Here is a 26,157-nt window from a genome sequence, read left to right on the forward strand (position 1 = left end):
TATCAAGCTTTTTTTTTTAAATTCACCTTTGCTGTCAGACTCTTTAAAAGCCCCATCTATGGTGGATATTTTTTGTAGTCAAAAAAAACAATGCAACGTGTGTTCGCTTGGTGGTGTGTTGTAGCAGTCAGTATTATGATTTGAAGGCAAGTACATAACTCTGCAAAACACACAACTTACTCTCCATTGCCATATAGCTGACAGACCTTTGCCTGACCTCACTGCAATGTTTTCTGGAAGGAATACCTTAACCGAGATTGCCATGTACTTGAAGTGCACTCTAATAGATTTCCTAAGTATTAAGCAAGTTTAAAGTTGTTCATGGTTTCCTATGCACTTAATTTCCCCCTACCCCCAATAGTCCAGAGCTATTAAAACACGTGCAGCTTTAAAGATCCATTTTACCTATGAGTAAAAACCAAGCCCGTGATACCTTTCCAGTAACATGCATCACACAGCCTTACCTGCAGCATTGGTGCGAATATAGACTATTTCGCTCTTTGCTCCATGGATGTGGTGATTCTCCATCATTGTCAGAGTTACAGCCTTGACATAAATGGCATATTGTGTCCAAGGTTTCAGTCCCTGCAGTAAAATCCCAGGGTTGTTCTCTTTGTTGGGAGGCAGATCAACGTCCACCATGTTCCAGCTATTAGAACCACAAGCATCTTGCCCATCATACTCTGTCACATTCTTGAATGGTCTGAAACATTAAAAGAAAATGGCACAGGTTGTACTTTTACTTCGTCTTAAAAATACTCAAACTTACATGGGGAAATTTCACCTCAACCCCTGTCCCATAAAACTAATAAAAAACATTTATTTGCTTTTTATACAAGAACAAAAAGGAATCCTGGACCCTAGCTCTGTCTTCATTTCCAATTGCTATAAAACTAGGAGTTCAGATTTAGCTGCAAGGTTTAGCCACTGTAGTTACTGAGAAGTCAGGAAACCGAGGCTCATAGGTATTCATGGCTTATTTTCCCTTCCTGCAAAAGGAAAGCTGTTACATAATTTATCAGTGTGAACAAACATATTTAATTCAGCCACTTCCTGCCACAGGAGAGACAATGTGTAACTGTTATCAGCAGAGAGAAGCAGATCAGCAGCCCATACGCCAATAAGCACTGAAGAGAACAAACCTGCTGGGGTATTTATTTAGAGAGCTTGGTAAGGACACCTAGCATTAAACAATGGGTAAACAAATAATACAAATAATCCCTGCCCCGTACAAAGTTCTTATTTCTCATATCAATGTATTAAAATTTCTCATTATATCAATGTAAGAATAAAGCAATAAAAATTGCTGGCTTGCTATTGTCTTACGGTAGGAGTGATGTACCCTAACAACCAATCACATTCACATGTAAATACAAAGATAACTCTATATACCAAGTATAAATGTACAGCTCTGTAACCAAACGTTTCTATTTAAACAAGACTTTTTCCAAGGACTTGTTCTCTGTCACCCTATCTTACTTCCAGAAGCAGACTGTGAAATGTTTCTGACTTTATATTCAGTTTATATGGACACAAATTAAACACAGTCCATTCAGAATAACAAGTGAGAGGGGTTTAATGTCCATCTCAAGAACCCAGATTTTGCTACATTTGGGCTGTGTCTACACTACCACCACCTTCCTTCGAAGGAAGGATGGTAATTAGGGTGTTGGGAGTTTACTAAAAAGTGCTGCTGTGCATAGGCAGCACTTCATTAAGCAAATTCTCTCCCCATGGCAACTTCAAAGTACTGGCATGCATCAAACCGCGGCTCACCTGCCAGTGCTTCAAAGATTTGAGGAGTAAGTGGACATTGAAGTTGCCCCGGCACTGCGAAGTACCGGCAGCTGCATCGTGGCTAGACGTGTGCTGGTACTTTGAAGTTTAAAGCTTTGAAGTTGCCTCAGGGGGGAATTTGCTTAATGAAGTGCTGCCTATGCACGGCAGCACTTCATTCGTAAACTCCCAATACCCTAATTACCATCCTGCCTTTGAAGGAAGGTGGTAGTGTAGACAAGCCCTGGGACTACCAGCTCCGAAGCCTACGGGCAGCTTTAGTTCTTGATGGTTAGACAAACTACCATACCAACCTGTAATTTGTACATCTGATTACAGGTTTAACCTCTGTAGTCTGGCACCCTTGGGACCTGGCCAGAGTTGAATGTGAGAATTTGCTGGATCATGGGAGGTCAATATGGTCTAGCACGGTGTTTCCCAAATGGTGTTCCATGAAACCCCAGGGCTCCCCCACAAAGTGAAAATGAGGGTTCTGCGAGAAAATTCCATTATATTTTATGATTAAGAAAATAATTCAACATTTATGAATTTTACTAAAAACAATTGTCATTTGTTTTTGCCGTAAGCGTCCCTGTATGATGCTAGCTTAGCCAGAGAGTGGGGACGATGATGTCACTCACTACTCAGCACTGCATGAGCAGTCAATCAGTGGTGCAACTGACTGTTATATAAACCACTGTAAAGCCCCGTAATCACTCTCGGGGATCATGACTCATGTGGGTGACGTAATACGAATATAGCATAGTTGTGCAGTTTCTTGTATTTAAAAATTTAACCATGACAAATATAAATTGACTAGGATTGGGTCCGCAATTTGCAGCTCTGTAAGGAGTCATTTGCAGCTCCAGATGCTGACTCCACTAATTTCTCTGCAGTTCCCTGCCCTACAGCTGCTACTGAAGCAGCAGAACTAAATTTAATTGCTTTAATGGCTGGCAGGAGGGATCCCGCCATTAAACCAACTGAATTTCGTTGAATTATTTCGGTGGCGGCAGGGCACGGAGCTGCAAAGAGCCATGCATGAAATAGGGGTGGAGCAAGGAGAGCCAATGGCTATCCAGAAGGGGAGCCAGATGGGTCCTGCCATGTCCTTGCCTTTCATTGGCTACAACAGGCCTCTCGCATTTCCACAGGGCGTTTAATGAAATTGGGCCCTTGGGACTAGCGTCAGAGGAGCAGTGATGGCTAATGTAGGTTCATCCACCATGCTGGGTGAGGTAACAGGAGGAGCTAACTCAGGTGGAGTTTGTTCAGGTCGGATTAGTCACTGGGGATGGGTGGGGGAAGTTTGGGGCTTACCATTTGTTTATTATCCATACTTATTTGTGGTCTACTTTCTTTCAGCTCCATGAAAAGACTGTTTTTAGGAGTTCTGCATAATTCCTTCAAGTTTAAAGGGTTCTGTGGCCAAATAAAACTGGGAAACACTGATCTGGGAGCATTACCAACACTTCCACTGCTTACTGGGCTTTTAGAAGACACCTCAGGGTAAATTACAGCTAAATAACAGCACAGAACAGTGAGAGCCAGGGACTGGTGGCTGTAAACAAACTTTATGGGATTGTAGGAAACTTGGCTACAGCCACATAAGTGATCATCCAGCTAACTAAAATTATGCTGGACCACAGATGTTGCCAGACAACATTGTGCCAGACTGGGAAAGTTCAACCTGTAATTTTAAATTGGATCATGGCATACAAAAAAGTATTACTTGTATTTAATGTCTATTCAGCATGGACGTTATCAAAACAGAAGGCATACCATGTTCAGACTTATTGTGCTGGGGAATAAACTTGTTTAAACAATATGGTGCTGTTATGAGGATGCCTGCTCCATTTGCTCACAACTCACCTCCAGGATATTAAAGCAAACTACCTGCTCACTGTGCTCTCTCTTTTCAAAGCAGATTCTCAATGCAGCTGACTGATTTAATAAGTTTCTCATTGCAAGTGTTTCTTGCTCACTCTAATTTTTACTTCTACAGAGACTGTGGAACAGCTCTGGACAGTAGAGAGAAAACCTTGTCTGAGATTAGAGACAAAGGACACAGGAAAGGACTACAAAAAGCTATAGTTAGTCCTTTCATGGGCAGTTGATGTACCAAGAATTGCTAGTTGGTATGGATGCTGGCAACCGCCCCTCTTTAGAAAAGCTGCTTAGTGGAAGATGAAATGAGAACACAGGTCAGAAAAATACTGCAATGTGGAGAAGAAAGAGAAATGGCACCTGGACACCATTTGGATCCAAACATTTCCTGAAGCACAGTGGAATAGAAAGATCATTTGGATTCAGACAGGCCCATCTCCAATTCAAAGGTGTGGGTATGTGTGCATGTGGCAGGCGTAACAACGGGTCTATTGGGATCCTAACAAAATCAGTTCACCTCTACATCTTACCCCTATCTCTCATCAGCAACCACTGCAGCAGACTGTCCAGCATAGAGACTCTAAATAACCCAGAACCCAATTAATTACAAGACTTCAAATTCTATCTCCAATTGATGCTGCTGCCCAGTCCATGTCATGGCTGGGAGAAGAAACAGCTAATTACATTCTTTGGCGATTTCAATAACTAGAAAAAACACCCAGAAATCAGACATGCATTTCATATCACTTGGGTGGTTTGTTTTGGTTTCTTTTTAAATATGAAAATATTTTCCTGAATTTGGGGGGGGGAGGAAGAGAGGGGGAGGACGACTAGATAACAGGTACTGAACACCTCTATGCTAGCACCCACTTTAGTATAACATAGTATCCAAACAGAAATGTGCAAGGAAGGAGCAGTGGAGAACCAAGTGAGTACGCTACACAGAATAAGAATTGCTCCAGGGACTTTGCTGACTCACTTTATTCAGCCAATAAACACAACGGTTAAGAGAGAAACCCTACCCAGTGTGCCTCTTATTTCCTGAATGACATCAGCAGCCTTTGAACACGCATACTCACGCCTCTTTGTAGTAAACAGTGAAGCTAATAAGATCTCTGTAATCTGGAGGGCGATACCGATCCCAGGTGAGCTTAATCCGGTTCTTCAGGGTGGTGTTGGAAACAAAATTCAGAATGTGGCTTTCGCCTAAAGCATAAATAAATGACAGTAAATAATCGTGGCAAAATGTGTTCATTTCTCATCATTATTGGGTTTTGTCACCTCTCTTAAAACTACCTGCCTCAGCATTATTTAGTTTACGGGCCTCCTTGACAGCACTCATCACCACTGCACTGCAGGAAACTACACTCATGGCTATGTACGTTCTATTTATTCTAAAGCACTTAGAGAGGGTTCAGTAACTGTAGGTTACATGGAAACACTTAAAATATTCTCATTTTATTAAATAAATTTAAGCGTGTGTTTTGAATACTGGCAAAAAGTGCTCAGGAGTCTCTGTGAATAGAAGACTGTTTAACTAGTATGGTTAACTCTACTAGCTTCTTTCATCTATTCAGCACTGAATTTAAGTGAACACTCTCTGGGCTAAAGGAGAGATCAGCCTCTATGGCCCATGTCATCTCTGGCAACTGAAATAGTGTTTCTTTGCACTTCTATTCATTAATCACTGGACTGAGAACTATTAAACTCATTTCATACACAGCAGAGCCATCTGATGGCAGCAGCTTCCAGTCACTACACTCCACTGGGCTGGACTGGAGCCAGAAACTTAGTCCAGAAACAAAACAGTGTTTTAAAAATGTTCATTCTTGGACCAAGAACTTGTGTGCTAAATGTCAACTGTAAGTGAGTTTTAACATCTTAGAATGATCTGAAAAATAAAGAGGTTTTCACCCCTATGTACGCTGGCACTAATGGTGCTGCTATCTTTTCAAAGGCAATTTAGCTTTTGTTAATTCTCTCCTGTTTTCCCTTTTGTGAGTCAGAAAGCTTTTTGTAATAGTTTTAAGGAACAGGCAGTGGCTGGCACTGGCCTCATGGTAGTAAAGACTAGCTGTGCATCTGTAACTCCTCCAGAACTGTCAGCACTCAGTCTATTGAATGTAAGCACACTCCTTCCTTTGCACAACAAGGATCACCATCTGCATTTATGCATCATGCCTGAAGAGACATTCAGCTGTGTATGTGTCCTAGTTTTGTAAACACCGTCCAGCACAAGGGGGTTTTACTTATAAACATGATATGCTTTAATTTACTCATTTCCAAGAACACCACAAACAACCTAACAGACAAAGCATGTCATCAGCTGTGGGGGCCTTGGGGCAAAGCCAGGCCTGTAAGCCCTCTTCTCCTTGAAATCCCTAAAGGACAGATGGACTTAAATTGATTTGTAAATCAAAGTGCCTGATCCAAACACCACTGAAACCAACAGGAGCCTTCCTGTTGATCTGAAAACGGTTTTGAATCTTGTCCTTCGTGAATATGCTTCTACAGAGTGACCCCCACACCCTCCCAGAGTCCATAACAATGTTTCCTCTTTTTTCTATCCCTGTGCAGAACAAATTTTGTTACGTGCACCAAGGTGTGTGTGGATGGCTGTGGACGCTCTGCTGATCAGCTGGGTGGCACCTGAATCTCACCTGAACACTCAGCTCACAGGAAACACTGGTCCCCAGTCTGCTGGTTACAGTTTACAAAGGCATTTTAACTCTGAATATTGTGGAACTAACCGGAAATATTTCTCTCGAGTTATTTGCTGCTAGACATAGAATAAATCCATTCGGATTTGTTTCCGATGATACCTAGCATCTGACAAGCAGCAGTGCACACCAGCAGAAGCTACACAGGAGGAAAATAAAGCCACCTGTTTGCACTAAACAAATAGGCTATGTCTATACATGCCCCGCCCTTTCTGAAGGTGCATGTAAATGAAGTGGGCTGAAAATGCTACTGAGGTGCTGATATAAATATTCAGCACCTCATTTGCATAACAGCCACCACCCATATCATCAAAATTGCTGCTTTCAAATGGCAAACTAGCCCTGTAGATGGGGTCCATTCGAAAGGGAACCCTGATTTTGAAAGCACCCTTCTTCCCCCAAAAAATTGGGCCACACAGCTAGTCTGCAATTCAAAAGCAGCATTTTCGACACTCCAGGTGGCCACTGTTATGCAGATGAGGTGCTGGCTATTCATATCAGCCCCTCATTAGCATTTTCAACCAGCTTCATTTAAATGCCCCGTCCGAAAAGGGAGGGGCATGTGTAGACGTACCCATACTGAAACAAAGTTGTACAATCTCCTCAGTATCAGATATTCCCATCTCCTTAATATTTATGATATTATGAATACGTCTTGTAAAGGAAGTGGTTGAAGCTCAAACACTGGAGATACTTAAAAACAGATTATACCACAAATAAGGGGGAAAAAAGATTTACATTGCGAAATATTGTGGTGTGGCGAAGAGACGGAATTGAATATTCTCAGACTCTTTTGTAATGGGGACATTTTAAATTGTGTTTCCATAGCTACCACAATCACTGTCAAAACTGCTATGAGGAAAACAATGCACTTTCTTCATCAATATAATTTATCAGCTGGAAATAGTCACCAGCACACCGTCGTCCCTGGACAAAGGTGGGGGGGCCCCTCTTCATGCCATTAAAGGGGAAGGGCCAAGGGCACAAAGTGCAGGGTCGAGGGCATTCAGCTTTCAGCCCCACCCCGACTGTGGCACTGCCCCTCCCCCGCCCTCCCACAGCTGCATGCAGCAATGCTACCATGGGAATTAAAAGGGCCCCGCGCTCCAGCCACCACCACTGCTACTTTGAAACTCAAGAGGGGTCTCTCCACATGTGACCAGTCAGTTCTGCAGAATACCAGTACACCACAGTTTGGGAAGTGCTGAATTTAAACGGACATCACATTCTCTATTTTTCAGTCAGATTGTCTGTCCTTACTTTTAAAGCTTGCATTAGGCCTCACACCTATTTAATTCATTCTCTGATCTTTAACTTACAGGAGGCTCTCTCCCCATTGTTCCTTGGATTTATATCTCCTTTGCTCTGCCGTCCCTTGGTTCCTGACACTTCCTCCATGCGGTAAATCTCAGACACACAGAGTTTGGGATTAAAGGCAAAGTACATCTTCCCCTCTTTGATCGTCAGGTTGTGGTGGTTCCAGTCCCACAGCTGTTGCAGGTTCTGGTTGTCGAGCACATAGAAAGAATAATTCCTACAAAGAGATTTTAAAAGCCAAGTTAGTTTTACCATCAGTTCCTGGGTAGTTCCTGTCCAAAGGAGCTGAACACAAGGACAACTCCTTTTTAAAATGAAATATCCTCCTACTGACATGAGCTGATAGTACCTGCTCTGCCTCTCAGCCTCCAAAGAGCAAAGCAAATGCTGCTGCCCTCTTGGAGGTGAGCGTCCCTGAATTTTTCCAAAGGTGAGAGGGGAAATGGCTGCAACGGGGGATTCCCAAATTGCGCCTTCGTGTTGACTTCCCTTACTCCAGCATGGAGTCGACAACGCAGCTTGTATGGAAGATGTTATACAAACACACCAGTACAGCATCCCAGTCCTAGACATACAACATTCAGTATATGTCCCTTTGAAAGAGATCTCCATGAAGTATCTTCTATGTTAACGGCTAATGAGATTTGACAGCCTTGCATATTGGATAGCCAAAAACACGTGCTGTACTTTAGGTCATCAAGATAAGATGGAAAGGTAGAGCATGCTGCATCCTTTCTTGTGTTACTGAATTGTGTTACAGGAGCTGGATGAAATGTTTTCTTTGCCTCAAAGACAGTGTTTTGTAATTTATCTGTTGGTCCAATAGAAAGTATCACATATGCTTTACCGAGCACTGTGCCTTTTGTACATTGCTGCCTGGTAATAAATGACCACGATTACGTGATTCCTGCTGTAAGTACAGCACAAACCTTTGCTGCACAATATGGCAACCTGCTGCCGCCACTCTATAATATACAATGGGTGTTTATTGGCTCAGAACACAGTGGAGTTACATATGCACCTTAAAGCTGATGAATGCCAATGCAAATTACTTATGTAAATTCCACACTGGGATGAAATGGTAATAGATGCAGACAAGACCATCTTCAAGTGTCCATAGCAGAAAAGAACCTACAGAAATGTTTTCCTTTTGAGGCTGGAGAAGGAAGGGACTGGGGAGGGAATTAAAGGCATATCTAAATTATTATTGTAGTATTAGGGAAATCTGCACCTGTTTTAACTATGCTGATGCAAAGCTCTAATACAAAGGCACTGCCCCATGTGATCTGTGCATGCCTTATTTTGCATGGGTGTGTCCCTCTCAATAGAGAATCTGTTTTTGTTTTTTTGCATTTTCTCCACACTCTGAACAACACTAACGAGTTTCTGCACAATAGTTACAGACTAACTATTTGACTGCAAGTCAACATGATCATTTATACTCTTCCCCCGCCCCCCCCCCCGCCCCGCCCTGCCCCCCCGCCCAGTATTGTTGGCTCCTGTGGTATGAAACAAGGGTATCTTAGGCTAACTACTCAGTGACTCTGCCAATACAATGGAATAGTTTGTTTATTGGGGCTGCAAGCTCTTCAGAACAGGACTGCAGTCCTCTCACTTGTGTGTTCTTAAGGCACTTACAGAGCAACACAAAAACAAGAACAGTCTGCTCCTCCTACATTCAAGTGTTCTCAGGTACACTGTACTTATTTCTAACAAAACAAACACACCTGGCACTGCTTTGGGTTGAGCAAAGTGAGTACACCTGCTTTTTGTTGATTGCTATGGTTGAAGATGGCACATACATGTGGATTAAACTCAAACTAAATATATTTTTGCTAAAAGAGAGGGTTTTTTTTACACCAAGCATTAACCAAATCTGCACTTGGAGTTCACCATGTGTACTGAGAGATAGTGGATGGTTCAGACACTTACCTCCCTGCAGTCAATGAGCAAAAACTATGCAAGTAACTCCCTCAGTACCTTTAATGACATGGAACAGGCATTCTTAACACCCATGTGAGTAAATAATAGCAAAAAAGACCCTAAAGGAGGACTCAGACGCAGCCAACGCAATAAAAGGTTTTCAAGGTTATTACAACAGGTTTTAATGTAGTAAGTTTAATTTAATGCTTCCTAGCCTGTCACTGACTCAGCAGCATCACCTGTTTGTAAAACCAGAGTTAAGTGTCTCAGACAGAGATCCATGTTAGTCTACAGCATCACAAAAAACAAGCAGTTCTGCAGCACCTTGAAGATGAACAAAAAAATTATTTATTAAGTAATGATCTTTCATGAGTAAGACCCACTTCTTCAGATTTAGAGCTAAATGTGGCATTTCTTATTTTAAAGAAGCATGGCTAAGTTTTCAAGACAATCAAGTGCCTGTACACTAAGCCAAGCACTCTCATTGGTACCTTAGGTTTTTGTGAACAAGTCAAGAAAGAGTGGGAATTTACTTTGGATAGTACATTAACACCATCTGAGTAACACATTATGGCAAACAAGTTCTATGGGCGTATATGTATGCTCCAAGTATAAATTAATGGAGTTACTCTACCACCACCTGAGGCACCAGTGAAACCACATTTGGAGTACTACGTGCCATTCCAATCATAAGCTAGGTAAACACCGCAGAAATGGAAAAGATGCTGCATAGGGTAAAAAACACGTTCGGGGTTATGGAGATACAACTTATAAGTAACTTTCAGATCAGACTTTGGCCTTTACAACTGTGTGTGTAGGGGGTGGGAGGGAGACGAATGAGAATGCCAAAAGAAGATAGCATGGAAAAAATAAAAGACTCTCAAAAGGAAAATAAACTTCTGCAAATCAGCTATTGAGAAAGAATGTAAGTGAAAGGAAGGGGGCTGTGGCCTGAAGGACAGAAGTCCAAACCTGTGAACCTTCAAGGCCCAGTTTTTGTGTCAGGACTCAAAGTACTTGAATGGAAGCACCCACACAGCAGTGTCATCACACAGCCGATGTACCACCTCAAATCACAGGACACACTGGTAACTGAGCAACTACTGGCTCAGTTTTTACAACACCCCAAACATTTTACACTTTTATGGAGCTCCTGCAGCCACAATGGGACTTGCACAGCACTAGATACACATGCAGTGAAATGTATAATGATCCCCAGAACAAAAATGCTGCAGCAAATTTGCTGATTATTATTGGAAATCTCTGGCCTTCATTTTTAGGGTGACCTGGAAGGAAAGGAGAAAGGCACAGTTCATTCTGGTAAAGGCAAGAACCCACAGCAGCCTATTGCTAAGGACTCGTCTAGGGGAAGAGCGACCCATTCAGGGTAATCAAACTATTTGGGGTAGACAGCTGATGCCTATACTCAAGAGAAGTACTGGAGGTCGACAGGAGAAATTCTCCAGCCACGTAAGTCGATTGCAGATCAGTTGATTCTAGCTATGCAACTGCAGTAGCTAGAATTGTGTATCTGCAATTACCTTACCTGCCTAGCACAGACCAAGCCTAAGAGAGGACAATGTACAAGCCAGAATGACCAGGAAAGGGAAGTGAGCTCCATTACATAGGAATAGGGATGGCAGACAAAGGGCCCAGGCAGTGAGTTTGAGCAGCAGTCAGGAGCTGACTGCAGAAGACAGACAAGGCAACAAAATCTGATGGGCACACAAAAGAGAGGTTCCTAGAGAAGAAGGTACTGCAACTACCAGGGCTAGGATAGATGGAAAACTCTTTAGTCTGCTAATCACAGTCAACGAGTAAGAGGAGGAAACAAGGCACAGGAGAAGCTTCACAGACCTCACACAGAGTGGGCCAATTACTTTACCCCTTGCAAAAAAAGAGTTGCTTGTAAACATTAGCATGAGAGCTGAGTGACTCCTAGAGCACTGTTTTACTTTAAAACAAATAAGAGCATTTTTGAAACATGAACAGTCTTTTAAAGTGACCCGAGAAAGCAAGACTGAGCACGGGGCACATCTCTCTGCATCCATACAACGGACTGGACACATTTGGACCTGCGTCCCTGACTAGGAGTTTTAGGCGCCTCCTACAAATTGGGGCATATCAAAGGAATGATCACAATACAGACACTTTTAACCCACTTTACCAATCATTCAAATTTAAAACAAACTCTCCCTTTATTTTAAAATATTTCCTCTAAGAAGCCACAGCACAATAAAGCTTGTGAAATTAGAACATAACCAATATTAAAGCGATTCTGGTACATTCATCTTTATTTCTACAGTGCCTGCCTGAGGGGACTTTAATACAGAAAAATGGGGTTTATAATGAAAGCATCAACAGATCCTTCAATATGCAGCATGACTGAGTTTGTGTACTGTAGATGGGCTAGAAGTAATTATTTGACAAACAACTGAGTTTCTGTTGAGAAACGCATGAGGGAAGAAATGACACATAGGGCTTTATTGTGTTTAATTGAAAGTGTGGGTGAGGATGCAATGGGCCATGACACCACTGTTCCCAGGGTGCAGTCTCTGGAGTCTTCTGCTCTCCCCTAACTGGCAGGGGAAATGGAGCATTTGAACCCATATGTAAATTCAACCTGTCACATCCCACTGCACAAGTTCTCTACCTCCCTTTTGAAGGGCCATTTATTGGTAGAAGTCTCTGAGAAAGTGTCAGAGTCTTCATAATGCCCCTTTAAATAAAAAGGAACAGTAGACACAATCCCTCTAGAAGCCATCATTTTTTTCTCTGCCACAGTTTCACCATGGACCTGTAAACAGTAGTGTGTTCTAGAGATACCACTTCTCCCATAACAAGAAGCCCTGTTGCACATTACAGACTAACAGATTTTGGAGCTTTCGTGGGCAAAGACAAATATCTCTTAGTTTATAAGGTGCCACAGGACTTCTTGTTTTTGAAGATACAGACTAACTTGGCTACCTCTCCGATACTCTTCTTCCATGGCATTAATGTATTTGGTTGCAGGGCAACAGGCCAGTGGTAAATGCAACTTTCACCTTTAGATGACCATGCCAGTTCAGCTAATCAAAAATAGGTTGACCTATTCTTAGGCTGCTTGTCAGTCTACGAAGAAAGGAATTGAGAGGGTCTCAGTCTCCATTTCTAAGTTGACAAGTCCACAAAGCACATACTACCATTCACAACTGGCCCCCTGGATTGCAGGTTTAGGGGGAAAAAAATTAGCGCCAACAACAAGAGACTGCACTGTGTCTCCCCATACCTACAAAGATAAACTGGACTGGTAGAAGGCAACAAGAAGTCCTGCGGCATCTCATAGACTAGCAGATTTTTTGGAACATAAGCTTTTGTTGGCAAAGACCCACTTCATCAGAGGCATGCATCTGACAAAGTGGGTCTTTGCCCATGAATGCTTAAGCTCCAATAGAATTTATTAGTCTAAAAAGGTGCCACACGACTTCTCGTCATTTTTTGCAGATAGACGAACACAGCTACCTCTCTGATACTGGTAGATGGAAGACACAGTGTGGCTCCCAGTAAGCATGCCAGGGACCAGGCTCCCTCTGAACTCAGCACATGTTCCTGGTAAGCCCATTCCCTACCACTAAGACAAGGTAGACCAATTTATGTAGTTGTCTTGCAGCTCAAAGCTAAAGGTTTAGGATTCAAACTCCCCCAAGGGAGGCACAGTAGGGGCGGTGTTATGGCTGCCCACAGAATTGATTTATACCTTCAAAATGAAACACAAAACTATCTTAACTGGCAAAGTCAAGCACTGAAAAGTTAGGAAATGATATTCTGTTGCCTGGGGAGCCTTCATTTGGCTCCCTTGGACATAAATAGTATCACACAGCCTTTAATGAAACGATCACACACAATTTTGTCCATTGGACCATGTCTCATTCAGAGCACATGCTTGATGATGCTAAAGGGATGAATCAGAGATGGGTCACAGAGATCATCTATAACACTTTTTCTTCTCTTGTTGCAAAATCTGTAGGGTGAATACCTACTGTTGTTTCAAGGTACAGCAAGTGTATGCCTACCTATAGCTAAATGAGGCAGCAGGAGGAGAGAATGGGAATGGGATACTGAAGTCAGGCACATTTAACTGCAGGAGGACAAAAATGGAGGGAGAAAAAGAAAAAGAAAAAAAAAAGATGGGTGTGAAAGTTGCAAGGTGAAAATCAGGTGACCAAATGGAGGCACTGAACAGGGCATTCCCAGATGTTATCCACTGCTCCTCAAGAGGCATCTAAAGAAGCAGTGGACACTGCCCAGAAACACTGCAAGAAGCATAAGTGAACAAGAAACAGAAATAGTCCTTGCTGTTGTACAGTTCCCCACATTCACCAAATCCACCTTCTTTAATTTTGGCATGACGGGTATCAGCTCCAGAAGGAAGATGAAGAGGTCCTGTGACTCTGCTGGGCTATGCCAATACCAAGAAGTGCAGGGAAAAGTGCACCCAGAACTTCAGTAAGAGGTTCTGGGAGAGCCATAAGAGAGACTGTAACCTGGTGCATTTTATCTTAATGCGTACCAGGTCTCCCTCTCACTGCAAAAGAGACGGGGTTGTACACACCTGTGCTGCTAGCTCCCTGATGGAACTGCCAACCAATACTCCCAGAAGGCCAGGAGACAAGAGTGGAATACAGACTATCCCACCAGCATTCCTTGTCCTCCTTTGCTGGTAACAGGCCCATGCACCTTGTGCAGGGATTGTCACAACGGCAAGGAAGTGGATGGTATGAAGCATAAGCACATGCAGACCTTTCCTGAGCATGGCTCAGAGGTGAACTTGGATGGCATTCAACTGTGTTAGGCTGCATGACATGGGTGGCCTAGGAGGTTCATACACAGGGGCACAACAGGTAGTTCTGGAGGACCAGGGATAAGAGGCAAACAGGGTGCACTAGGCCACAGGCCCCACCTCTGAAAGGTGTGCAGTAAACGTGGCTTAGGACAAAAGGGTGACCTGGAGAACTTGGTTCTAACAGTGCGCCAGCCTGCTCATTTCTACGTGACACTAAGCAACAAATTCACACTGCTAATTTAGACAGGCGGTCGCTAACCATGTATTCTTCAATTTCGAAATTCTGATATCAAATTCTGCCACTTTTTTTTCCCTTGTGGCAAATCTGCTTCCCCAGTTGTTATATTGGAATAATGTTTGAATCATGTAGAAGAGGAAAAACACTGTTTATGAGACACTCAGAAGCTAGGGCAATGGGAACCCTTAGCGGGAAAAAAAGATGAGGCAATGAGTAATTGCAAACTTTGTATGGCAAGGAGGAAAAATGGCAGGGTTTACAAATGGAATGACAACAATAAAAATTTGAACAGCTGCCTTTTTTGACAGCACCACCCACAGAATGAGGGAGGGTCCTATGGGGAAAAGAGGTTGTGGTTGTGTAATTAAAGACAGGATTATAATGCATTGTACCTCAGTGCAATGGGGCCAATTTAAGGTTGCAGAAGCAAACATGAAAGCAGAGAAGCAATTCAAGAGCTTCCCTTTGCAACCTTAACATTCTTTAAATATAGTTTTTTCTATGCATTACAGCAGAGCTGGTAGCAGCTGCTACAGGTATGGTGACCTCGCAGTTCCCATTTTAAGACCCTGTTTCTAGTTGTTTAGAATGTTGCCCAACTAGCTAATGGACTGAACTTTTCATGTGGAGTGTTTATCTTCGTCTGAACATTTTGAAAATTTATCTTGCAGATTGTGATGGTGCCCAAAACATTTAAGTACTTTCCAAACAGAGAAGACTGTAAGACTGTAGATTGTTGTTGACCCAAGAAGCACGCAACTACAGTGATTCTTTACCACAGATCCATTTTGCTTTCCCCATGCACCCCTATTTTATCTTTTTCTAAGTTTCACTGATTTTCCATTGTGGAATCAAGCAGACAGAATTAATAAAACCTGATTCATAACACTGCTGCTTCTTACCTATCAGTTAAGCTTGCTGACACATGAGATTCCATCAACATAATTATTACTGAATTTACTAAAAGAAAGTAAAAACAAATTTATAATTGGAGTATCTGCCGCAGGACGCCACATCATAAGTAGCTGAAAGAGCCTTGTTCTAGGCAAAGTGACAAGACTCTTGGATTTGCAATTAGAAACATGTTTTTTTCCAAAGAGCCAATGTTCTTATTGAAAAAGACAGTGTGCTTTTCAAGCACTGAATGAAGAGCTGCCCTCTAACTTGCTCGGTCACATGGTGGAATTTTAAGAATTTAAGACTGACCAAAAAGTAGCCTGAGAAAGAGAGGGAGGTTGTGAAGAATCTCTTCTGCTGTAACTTTACCCTGTCAGGGCAGATCAATCAGAGACATGCAACCTCTCTCATGACCTTCCCACCACCTTTTCCTAAATGATTTTCCAAAATACTTATTTCACTGGATCTTTCATTAACGAGGAAGAATTGTTCTTCTCCAGGGTGTTGTTTTGAACTGGAAAGTTATTTCATTTGAGGAGAGAAAGGAAACACAGAAATATCACAAAGGAACATCATCCCACGTAATCATCTCAAAAATGAGATTTTGCAGGAGCTAAACCTACCTTTGCTCCTTCAGCCCCCTACCTTCAGAGGTGGTATTTCAGACAACGGTTACGTGACACTATTAAAAAACATATTACGCCAAATATTCTAGAATTAGGACAAATGCAAAATATTTACCTGTGACCACTTCAGTGGATCAAGATGTATTCAGAGGCTTGTATTTTATTCTGTTTATCTCTCTCTAAATAAGGAGACCTTAGTTCCATGTTAGTATTTTGAGAATAAATCACTTATGTGCAGTTTCCTGCTACACAAGCTAGTTTCAGCCTCACTCCTTAATGTTGCAGTTGGTGACCTCTCATCTTCTTCCAAATGACAATCCATAGACCCCTCCCGTTAAGAATAGAACACTAATGAATTGCAATGCCAAAAGAGCAGTGACTTCTGTAGGTGTTCATTTCCAAATGCACTAGAGCATTAAAAAAAAGAACGTCTGATAGAACAGAAAATGATGCTTACAAATGTACCTCTCGCTACCAGAGTAAGCAGTTAGCAGGATTACCATAAACAGATTTTTAAAATCTTCACCCAACGACTTGCATGCTAAAGGATCAAATGAAGGACTGTACAATGGTTTGCAAATGGAGACAAATACTCTATTAGCTGAGATGAAGACTGTATCAAAATCACTACCAAAAGTATTCACGTTAAGATTTTTTCCCATGGTTTTCTGTTAAATCAGAGCCACTTCTATAAATAACAGTTCATTGTGTTTGAACACTTACCCATCCAACTGTTCCTCTCCCAAAATATATCGCAGATTTTTCAAGAAAGACAGGGAGACTAGTGCATGAGAATGGCGGATCTTCACATACCCAGTTACTGTTTCTATTAAACCCATAAAGTTCTCCAGCTCAGAAGCAATATTGTCTACATTAAAGGAAAGGAAATTCTAGTTAATACAACTTTAACTCAGCATTTTGCTCCATACAGGGTTAGCATAGCAGAATAAGTTATTACATTCACCACTTTTGCAAACAAAAATATAATTTCACCTTGCGGTAAACAGCACATACCATTACTTACCTATGCGGCAGACAGATCAAGAACAGAACGGGACACTCAGAACTACACTTATAACTCTCTTTTTGAATGAATAGTCCATACCAGGGCCAGTACCAAATTCTGAGCTTTCAACAGCCAGCCTTTTGGCAAGGCTGGAAAGATTTATTTGTGGTTGTAAATTTAGGCATCTGTGAAACTGCAACTGCTTTTAGTCTTGGTGACAGAGGTAAAGCTCATTAATTAGATCAGGCTGAAATGAACAACTGAGGAGTACAGCATCATTCTTGAACAGGAAAGATACGGCAAAGCACAGGACTTTTACTGGGCATTTAATATTACTGTCATTATAACCACACCATTGAAGCAGCCATTGCTCCTAGAATGCTAAAACCATGACGGTAAAAATCCTAACAACTTCATGGAATGAAGCTGGCTCAGAGGCAAGGTTTTCTCCAGCTTGGGTAATAGTTACATAGTAGTTGCGTATGAGGCACTCTCCAAAATGGGCAAGGACCTTGCAAGCTAGGTGTGCGCACTCTGTGTAGGATCCTAGAACTGAATGAAGTTGTATGCGCACAAGGTACAGCCTGGAGATCACAGGGCCAGTTATCACTGGAAAGAAGTTGGGAGGTGGTAGATCAGAAATAGTCTTAAGTTCTTCAAGATGGTATCTAAGTATTAAATTAGACCTAATGAATACAATCTGTTACTCCAAAGAGTAGGTGAGCTGAATGGGTTAACATCAATGAAAGTTCCTTCCGACCATCTCCCTCCACGAGTTAAGATCCTACTTCAACATGCAAAAAACACATAATTAAAACAATCCACATACAGCTGTTTCCAACCCACTGGGTTATTAGGAGCAAACCTGGTATTCATCGGCAATTCAATCCATCTAGCACAGGCACAAAAATGCAAGGCACTCCACCCCACATACTCCTTTGAATGCACAGGGAGGTATATTTCAAACAACCAAGTTCACAGTAGTTTTTCAAGACGAGCGTCCCCTGGAATTTTCCCAGCTGATGAATCACTACTCTGACAAATCGTATCCAGAGTTCATTTATGTTAGGACACGCACCAGATATAACCAACACAGTAATGCTGAGTGTTGGACACAGCAGCATTAGAATTTAAACATGGGTTTTCACAGTCTCACGCACAGGGAGGAAACCTTTGCCACTGGCTAAATACCTGGTCTCCAGACATGCTGGAGAGTGCCGCCACATCAAGGGTTCCAGCAGAAATCCTTAAGGCAGCTGGAGTGCCATTAAAAAAAGCGAAAACAATCTTCGCGAGGACACTGTTTAAAGTTTTGTTTTCATTATTATTGATAGACTCAGAGAGAAAACAGAAATAAAAGGACCTCATAGAAGACTCCACTCAGGAGTAACATTACTTACTCCCACGGCGGATGTTAATAAGCAGATTCCCCTTGAGGACGGTGCATCCCTGCAACATTTGTGCTGATGTGACAGAATCAATGGTCTTTGTTTTCTCTTCCTCACAGATTTTTGGGCAAGGCCCTTCGCAGGGGCTGCAGAACATGCTGTGGGAAGGAAGGGAGACCAGAAATAAACAAAAACACATGACTCTCAATCCACAACAGACTGCCGCTGCATTGTTTGGAAAGCAAGTAACTTCTCTATCTGCAATCTAATGAAATACAAATCCCTCAAACTGGGAGGAAAGTTGCCATTTTCCAGAAGAGGCCCAGCAGAAAAGTGACTCTCTCAGGCACATAGGACTACATGAGTTCCATGAGCAGAAGTGACCCTCATAACTTAAGTGCTCTAAGGAAAATGATTATTTGAGAAATCTCCTCATGAGCTTGTTGTCCTAATAAAACAATGTAAGGAATAACTTGGATTATAAAGGCAGTATACCGAAAGATTGGAAAAGTTGAAGTAAGGTACGACTGAGCACAACAAAAACGTTTTTCTCACCACCCTACCAGCTTCATAGAATATGCTATTCCTGAATCATTTCCTGTCCTAATCTGGTGTGTAGTGCTAATGTCTTTAAACCCCAAGGCTACCTGTTAAACTACTTCCATATCTCACTATCCTGGTAGCTGCAATGGATTCCTCCCCCTGCTTCTGCATGCACAGTATGTAAATCAGGTTATGAAATGCTGTGGGATCCCTCTGGATCAACTGCATTCTATGCTGCATCCCTACACTTACTATCGTGTACTCAGTGTTCCCTTCATTGTTTTTCCATGGGCAGAATAAATTTTGCTATGTGCACCACCAAAAGTAACACATGCTGCTGCTTGTGGGCACCGCGGCTGCTCTGCTTTTCAGCAGGGTAGCACCTCAATCTGTCCTGGGCGGCCACCCAAGCACTCAGCTTACAGGGAACCCTGTGTACAACTGAAGAAGAAATTATCAAGAGCACAGAACAAGTCACTGCCCTCACTCAGACATCAGTGGCCCTCTAGGAATTGGTCGACAGAACATCTTTGGTTCCAGCACTAGTCTGAAGTTTTCACAGGAGCCTGAAGTGGTAAACCTTCAACACCTGAATCCTTGAGGTATCTTTGAAAAACCCCAGCCTCAGGGCAAGTTTACACCAAAGGAGAAAGTCAACCTTTCATATGAAACTCCGGCTATAAGAATACCATAGTTGGAGTCAACATACCATAGGTCAACTCCACCACTGTCCTCATAGTGGAAGGTCAACAGGAAAAACTCTGCCATCAACTTCCCATACTCCCTGCAACTGTGATGAATATTGAGGTTGACAGGGATGCCCTTAATCAAACCCTGGAAGATCAATCACTGGAGAGTCCATCTTCCCGTAAGTACAGATGTGCTCTTAGCATGTATGTGTGCGCGCTAAAGAGACAGGTACAATTCCATGACAACCACCTAATCCAGCCTTGACCCGCTGAAATAGTTCAGTACTAAAACTAAGGCAAGGGGCCAGAATGCGAACAGTTACATGAAATTTCCCTCAGTCCTCCTCACTGAAGTTTTAAGCTGAAGCCTAGCAAAACATGAAACGAGGAGAGCTCTATGTTAAACGCTGTCTGCATACAACCTCAATATGCACTGATGGGACACCATCACTGTGACACTAAGGGATTCATCTTCCTTACAGGTCAAATACAACCCTATCATTCCTTGATTTATTTCACCACTTTTTCATTTTGCCTTTGTATTAGTGAAATATTTTTAGCCTGTATTCAACAGTACATTTTTCTAGGCGAGGGAAACAACCAAGGAAAAGAAAACCCCAGCTGTGAAAAAGATGGCCACTTGAGAGCCCACTGGTAAAAATGAACTTGCTATTTGTTAACTAAAGGATAACAACTCTTCTTCAGCTTGGAAAAACACGGGCACAGCTATAATAGAGGAAAGGAGCTTCCATTTCTTAGTCACAAGTTCCTATTTTTCAAATGCTACAGCATCATGCGCCTAAGAGCTGAAGACAGGCAAAAGGCATTCCACTATGTGCACAAAGAATGCTAAGAAACAGTTGCAAATGTGGTGTTTAGTTAACAGCAGCTCTGGGAAACTGGGGGACAAAATATTCCCTGGCCTTGAGTTATGCCTTTCAGCCTTTGCTGCTGAGCATAAGAATACAAAAGATAAGCTGTGGCTATACTGTTTTCTGAGAGTGTTTTCAAAGAGCTACTAATAGCAGCTTCAGCCAAAACAGCAGGGACACGTTTCTCAGGTGAACATCTTGGCTTCAAGCTAGCAAAGAGCAAAGCTATTTGCATCACAATGTGAACTGGAAATATTCCTAGGAAGACACATACTTGGATGATACTCTTTCATTCTCTCTCGCTTTATGCAGTGAATGGTGAATATTTCCCAATCTCCAACCTAACTAACTTGCACAAATAAAGATAAAACTATGGTACAGTCTGTTCATAGGGAGATATTTTTCTATGCAGTCCTACAGCTGAGAATTCCTAAACACTGCTAGGAAATAACAGTTATTAGTGCCATTGCTTTAGAGGGTAGGCAACTAAGATTGCTGCCTTGACCACTGGCAAAAGGAGCAAACCAAAACATAGCTCTCACTCCAAGTACTTTCAATTCCAGGAACATGACTGACAAAATCACAGTAATATTCCTGTAAGCAGCAGTTCCCTACAACAGCTAATACTGAACAGAGCCCTACCAAACTCATGATCATGAAAAACACATCATGGGCCATGAAATCAGATCTTCCCCATGAAATCTAGCTATTGGAGGGGAGGGGAAAGGGCAGGAATGGGGAGTGATGGAATTTCCTCTCCCCTTGCATGGTCATGTTTGTGGGGGGAGGGGAAGGAAGAGAAAGAGATGAGATCAAATGTGTCTCCAGGTGCCTCTCCCAGCTAGGAAAGCAGTGCAGGCACAGCACTTCCTGAAGCTAGAGATATCTGCATACAGAGGTGGCTCTGATCTACCCTGTGCGAGGGGGCTCCTAGCTGCTAGCTCTCACCAGGCTGGGGAGGGACATGACTACGTTTTCCCCTGCACAGCTGCTCTCAGGGGCAGCAGAGATCAGCTCTGATGGCAGTGCAAAAGGGAAGGTATCAATGCTGCAACCTTCGTTTCAGAGCTTTGCAATCCCCAGTGATTTCCCTTTTGGGTAGGGGACCCCCTCTCCCATTACTCCATCATAAAATTGCACATGTAAACAACTGAAAACGTGAAACTGACTAATTATAAAACCTTCTGGCCATGAAATTAACCGACATCAGCTGTGAATTCAGCAGAGTCCTAGACATAAAATAGCACAGCAGCTAATAGCATTATCACTCTGACTGAGGTAGCACTGACATTTGCTAGGGTGAACCAGAAATTGTACAAACCTAGACACTCCAACATGACTGTACATAACAGACCTAGAGGGGAGTCAGAATGCTAGTATTTGTCAGTAAACAGCCAATTAACATCAGAAACAAAACTACTTTATAATTGGCTCTGTGCGGCCATGTCCTCAGAGCAGTTGTGTGCTTCCATTGATTACTGGCATTTTCCCCCGTCTCCCCACTTTATTCCATTGCTTTTTCACTGTGCTACTGTCTCACTTCAAGGCCACATCCTCATGGTGTTGACTAGACTATGTCCACTGATAGCAGCAGCAGATGAAGATGCTCAGCACCACTTGGGATGAGGCCCTTTGACAGTTAAGGCCATGGAATTAGGGGATGATCTTTCTGAAATCACACGTGGAACGCTACAAACAATAACGCAAGCATGTGTCGCTCCCAGATCCACGTCCTTCACACTCAATACTACCATTTGCATCACAACATTTTGCCAGAATATAGACAAAAGGCGCCGGGCTGGCTTACCTTTGGCTCCCATTGCGTATGAATCCAGAAGGGCACTCTGCCATGCACTCGTCATTGTGGATCACAAACTTCTCATACTCGCTGATCTCTGGTGCAGGGACTTTAGAACAGAAATCTCTAGTGACGCAGCGCCAGCCCTCAAACTTGTAGGTGTTGGGTGGGCAGGTGGGTACGCAGATGCCTTCATAGTAGTAATTGCGGCAGGCCACACAAGCTGTGTTGTTGTCTGGAGCGGTGCAGCTCCCCAAGCACTCAGGATGGCAACATTCATTTTGGTCTGTGCAAGCCCGCTTGCCACAAGCACTGGGACACACTACAAAGACAAAGCAAGAGAAGAATAAATTATTCATCAAGCTTTAAAGTAACCAGGTGAACATACTGTGAACTCATCTGCCCTTGGATCCAGATCCACCCTTGACAACTTTGACACCTGTGAGTCTAGCAAACTAAATTCCATTTTCTCAGAATTTTCAAGTAACCTGAAGGGATATCTCTCAGATTTAAATTAAAATATGAGCCAGTAAAGTAATGACGAAAACTCCTGAAAGACATGACAACATCAGGATAACAGAAGCAACTGAGGACTGGAACCCATTTGATAGCCCTGATATTATGGTTACATTTTTGAGTGCTGATTTATTGTCTTGGAGAGGGTTTTTTGTCTTTCCAATTTGTATTTCAAATTGGTCTTTTATAGGCAACAAAACAAGCTCCCTTTGAACGACTTAATTACATTCATACAATAATGCATTGCTATACTGCAGCACACATGGTTAGGTTGACCCCACTGTAGCATCCTCATGTTGCTTACGTATACAAAACTGGATTTAATAAAGTACACATGCTACACAACAAATGCAGTGGAATCATAGGCTTACTATTTTACCCCTAAACAAAGTACACTTCCACCCTATCCACAAATATCTGACTTGTAGGACATAAATTTGTTTAAAAAAAGTGTATTTATTTAAAAACCAAATAAGGTGTAGGTGTGGGCACAGGGTATGGAAAAAAATGAATGGAAAGCAGGATCTTCAAGAGACAGTTTTACCATTGTAACATCAAAAGAAGGAGCAGCATTTATATTTATGTAACAACAACATTTTGATTACAATGTTTTATGGCCTTTTAGCCATGCTAGCTATATGCCAGAGGCTCTGTAAATAAACACAGATAGGAAATCTGGTTTTCATTAGGTAACTGTATTCCACTTTCTAACTTAACTAAAACACAGTATCAGTAACAGCAGCATAAGAAAAAAATTTCAGTAGTAGAACTACAGCAAAGCCCAAGCAAATCAACACCAAGAAACTTGAACCAAAACTCCATGACCAGAAAGCGTACAACCAGAAACACAGGTAACTTTGCAAGTGAAGAAGGATGCACCATACCCCCAATGATCGATATGGAGAAATTCCCAAAACAATACACCAGATTTTTCTCCACCCTGTGCATTTCTCTTTTTACCTCAAATCTGCTGCACATTCTGCCACAGTTTATTTAGAAAAAGAAAACTGCATTGAACCAGAACAGTTGAGAACTGAGTGTCCTGCATGCAATATGGTCTGTAAAAACAGACTTTTTTTTTTTTGGAGCATAAGCTTTCATGGGTAAAGAACTGCTTTGTCAGATTCATGCATTTTTTTTTTTAACAGATGCAGCAGATACAGACTAGCATGGCTACTCCGCTGAATATGGTCTGTGAAACCAACTGCAGATTTTCAGTGTAAAAATAAAGCTGTTTCACCATATTGAAACATGTCTGAATCCAAGAGGTGATCTCAATCTTTCATTGAATATACTTTGAGATAAGAGGCCATGTTTTCCTACATGTTTTTACAGAACCTACCACAAGAGAGCCCCAGTCACAACTGGATCTGCTGGGCAAAGCCATAGTATAAACAAACAAGAAAAAATAAAATTTTGTTTTCCAGTCCCTCCCATACTTCTGCATGAGTTGGTCACTGTACACCAAGTCTCGGTTATGAACGAGAATGTTTTGCCAGCTTTAATGCACAGTTCTACTCTGAAAAGTTTATTTGTAATAGTGGCATTGGGGGATCCCACGCTGATTCTCATAATAGTCTCTGCATCAAATACACTCAAGTTTGCAGTCCCTCCACTCTCCTCCTGAATTGCTAGATCTAAATATTTAGCCTATGACCCAACTACCAAGCTGACTTCTAGTACGTGAATTATCAACAATCATAATGATTCTTCAGCACCTTCTATCCCCCTTATTATTCCTGTAAACTCAATGCCCAAGTCATAATTAGCATAAGAAAGCTGACCATGTATCTCAGTGGAAGGTGGTCCTTACGGTGGTATTCCAATTTGGCTTAAATTATGCTGAGATTTTGCATGTGCAATATTTCTGACTCCAGACCAAAATATATCCGACAATAAATCACTTTTAAAAGAAAGGGAAGCAATGGAGATCATTATTAATAAACACCACAATAACTTTTTCATATACCCAAATATTTAATTTCTGCAGGAAAGATACATAAAATAATTACCCTCAGACTAAAAACAAGAAATGAAAACAACTACTTCTGATGTACACTGTATCTCAGCAATGAGCAACCAATCATAGGCTCAAACTTCAGTGGGCCAGAGCAACTCATGCCCCTACAAACTGTGGATCTCTTATCTGCACTCCTCCCCCAGTTGCCTTTTGCACCCCAGGACACCAGAGCTCTGCACTTGTCACACCTCCCCCTGCCTCCTAGCACTTCAAGAGAGCCACGAATCCATTAATTTGTGCTTGGCCACCCTTCTGCCCCTGCCTCCCAGGAGTGGAACACAGTGAATCAGCTGTTTGCAACATTCCAGTTCCAGGAGGAAGGGGACAAGCACAAACTGGCAGATCCACAGTGCTCTTAAAATGCTAGGAAGCAGAGAAGGAAGTGAGGGGCTCTGGTGAGCAAGAGACATGTGGGGGAAGGACATCCACAGCATCCACATGGAATCCTAGTAGACCACAGGTTGCCCACCACTACTGCAGAATGAAGGATAGACAGTAGAACTTTAGCATTACAAATCCCAAGGGAATGGAGGTTGCTCAAAATTCAAACATTCATAACTCAACAAAATTTTACCGTTGTCCTTTGCAAAATTTACAACTGAACACTGACTTAAAACCCGTTTGAAATTTTACCACGCAGAAGTAAAATGCTCGTTTCTTTTTTTTTTTTGGTAGTAGTAGCGGTTGAACACAGCACTTGTACAGTAGTTCCTCCAACCCCCATCTTTGCTGCTGCCTGATCGCACAGCGCCAATGAGGTGCATGGTTAACAGGTTAGTTTGTAACTGATCTTTATAACTGAGTTTCTACTCTAAGTGAACATGGACAAAGGTCTCAGGTTTCTTGAGTGGTATCAATGCAACAGGATGAGTATATTCAATGCTAGCCTTGTTAGAGACTACTGTAAACTTGTGCCTCAATTTAATGTATATAAATATTAAGAGTGCACAAGATTATTCAGAGTTCTTTAAAACCCTTAGCCATGTGGTTCATCAGCAGACGATTGCTGTTCTGCATGGGTGCCAAAGCTAAGATTTAGCGTGTTAAATAGATTTTCAGTTCACAAAGCAGCTAAGAAAAAAAATGCCTCCATGACCAAAGTTCATCACTAGATTTATC

At 42.1% G+C, this 26,157-nt stretch overlaps 1 protein-coding gene across 1 annotated transcript in view; it reads right to left on the reverse strand.

The window, feature by feature from the left end:
* IGF1R (insulin like growth factor 1 receptor) overlaps nucleotides 1-26,157 on the reverse strand; it is a 274,707-nt gene that overhangs the window by 50,957 nt on the left and 197,593 nt on the right. The window contains exons 3-8 of the mRNA XM_075006985.1: nucleotides 22,512-22,824; nucleotides 18,613-18,758; nucleotides 16,930-17,074; nucleotides 7,703-7,917; nucleotides 4,743-4,869; nucleotides 465-703 (exon numbers count right to left, since the gene is read on the reverse strand). Of these exons, the coding sequence (XP_074863086.1) occupies nucleotides 465-703; nucleotides 4,743-4,869; nucleotides 7,703-7,917; nucleotides 16,930-17,074; nucleotides 18,613-18,758; nucleotides 22,512-22,824 (1,185 nt within the window). The remainder of the gene's footprint in view (nucleotides 1-464; nucleotides 704-4,742; nucleotides 4,870-7,702; nucleotides 7,918-16,929; nucleotides 17,075-18,612; nucleotides 18,759-22,511; nucleotides 22,825-26,157) is intronic.

This window comes from Carettochelys insculpta, chromosome 12, assembly GCF_033958435.1.
Source record: "Carettochelys insculpta isolate YL-2023 chromosome 12, ASM3395843v1, whole genome shotgun sequence".
NCBI lineage: Eukaryota > Metazoa > Chordata > Testudines > Carettochelyidae > Carettochelys > Carettochelys insculpta.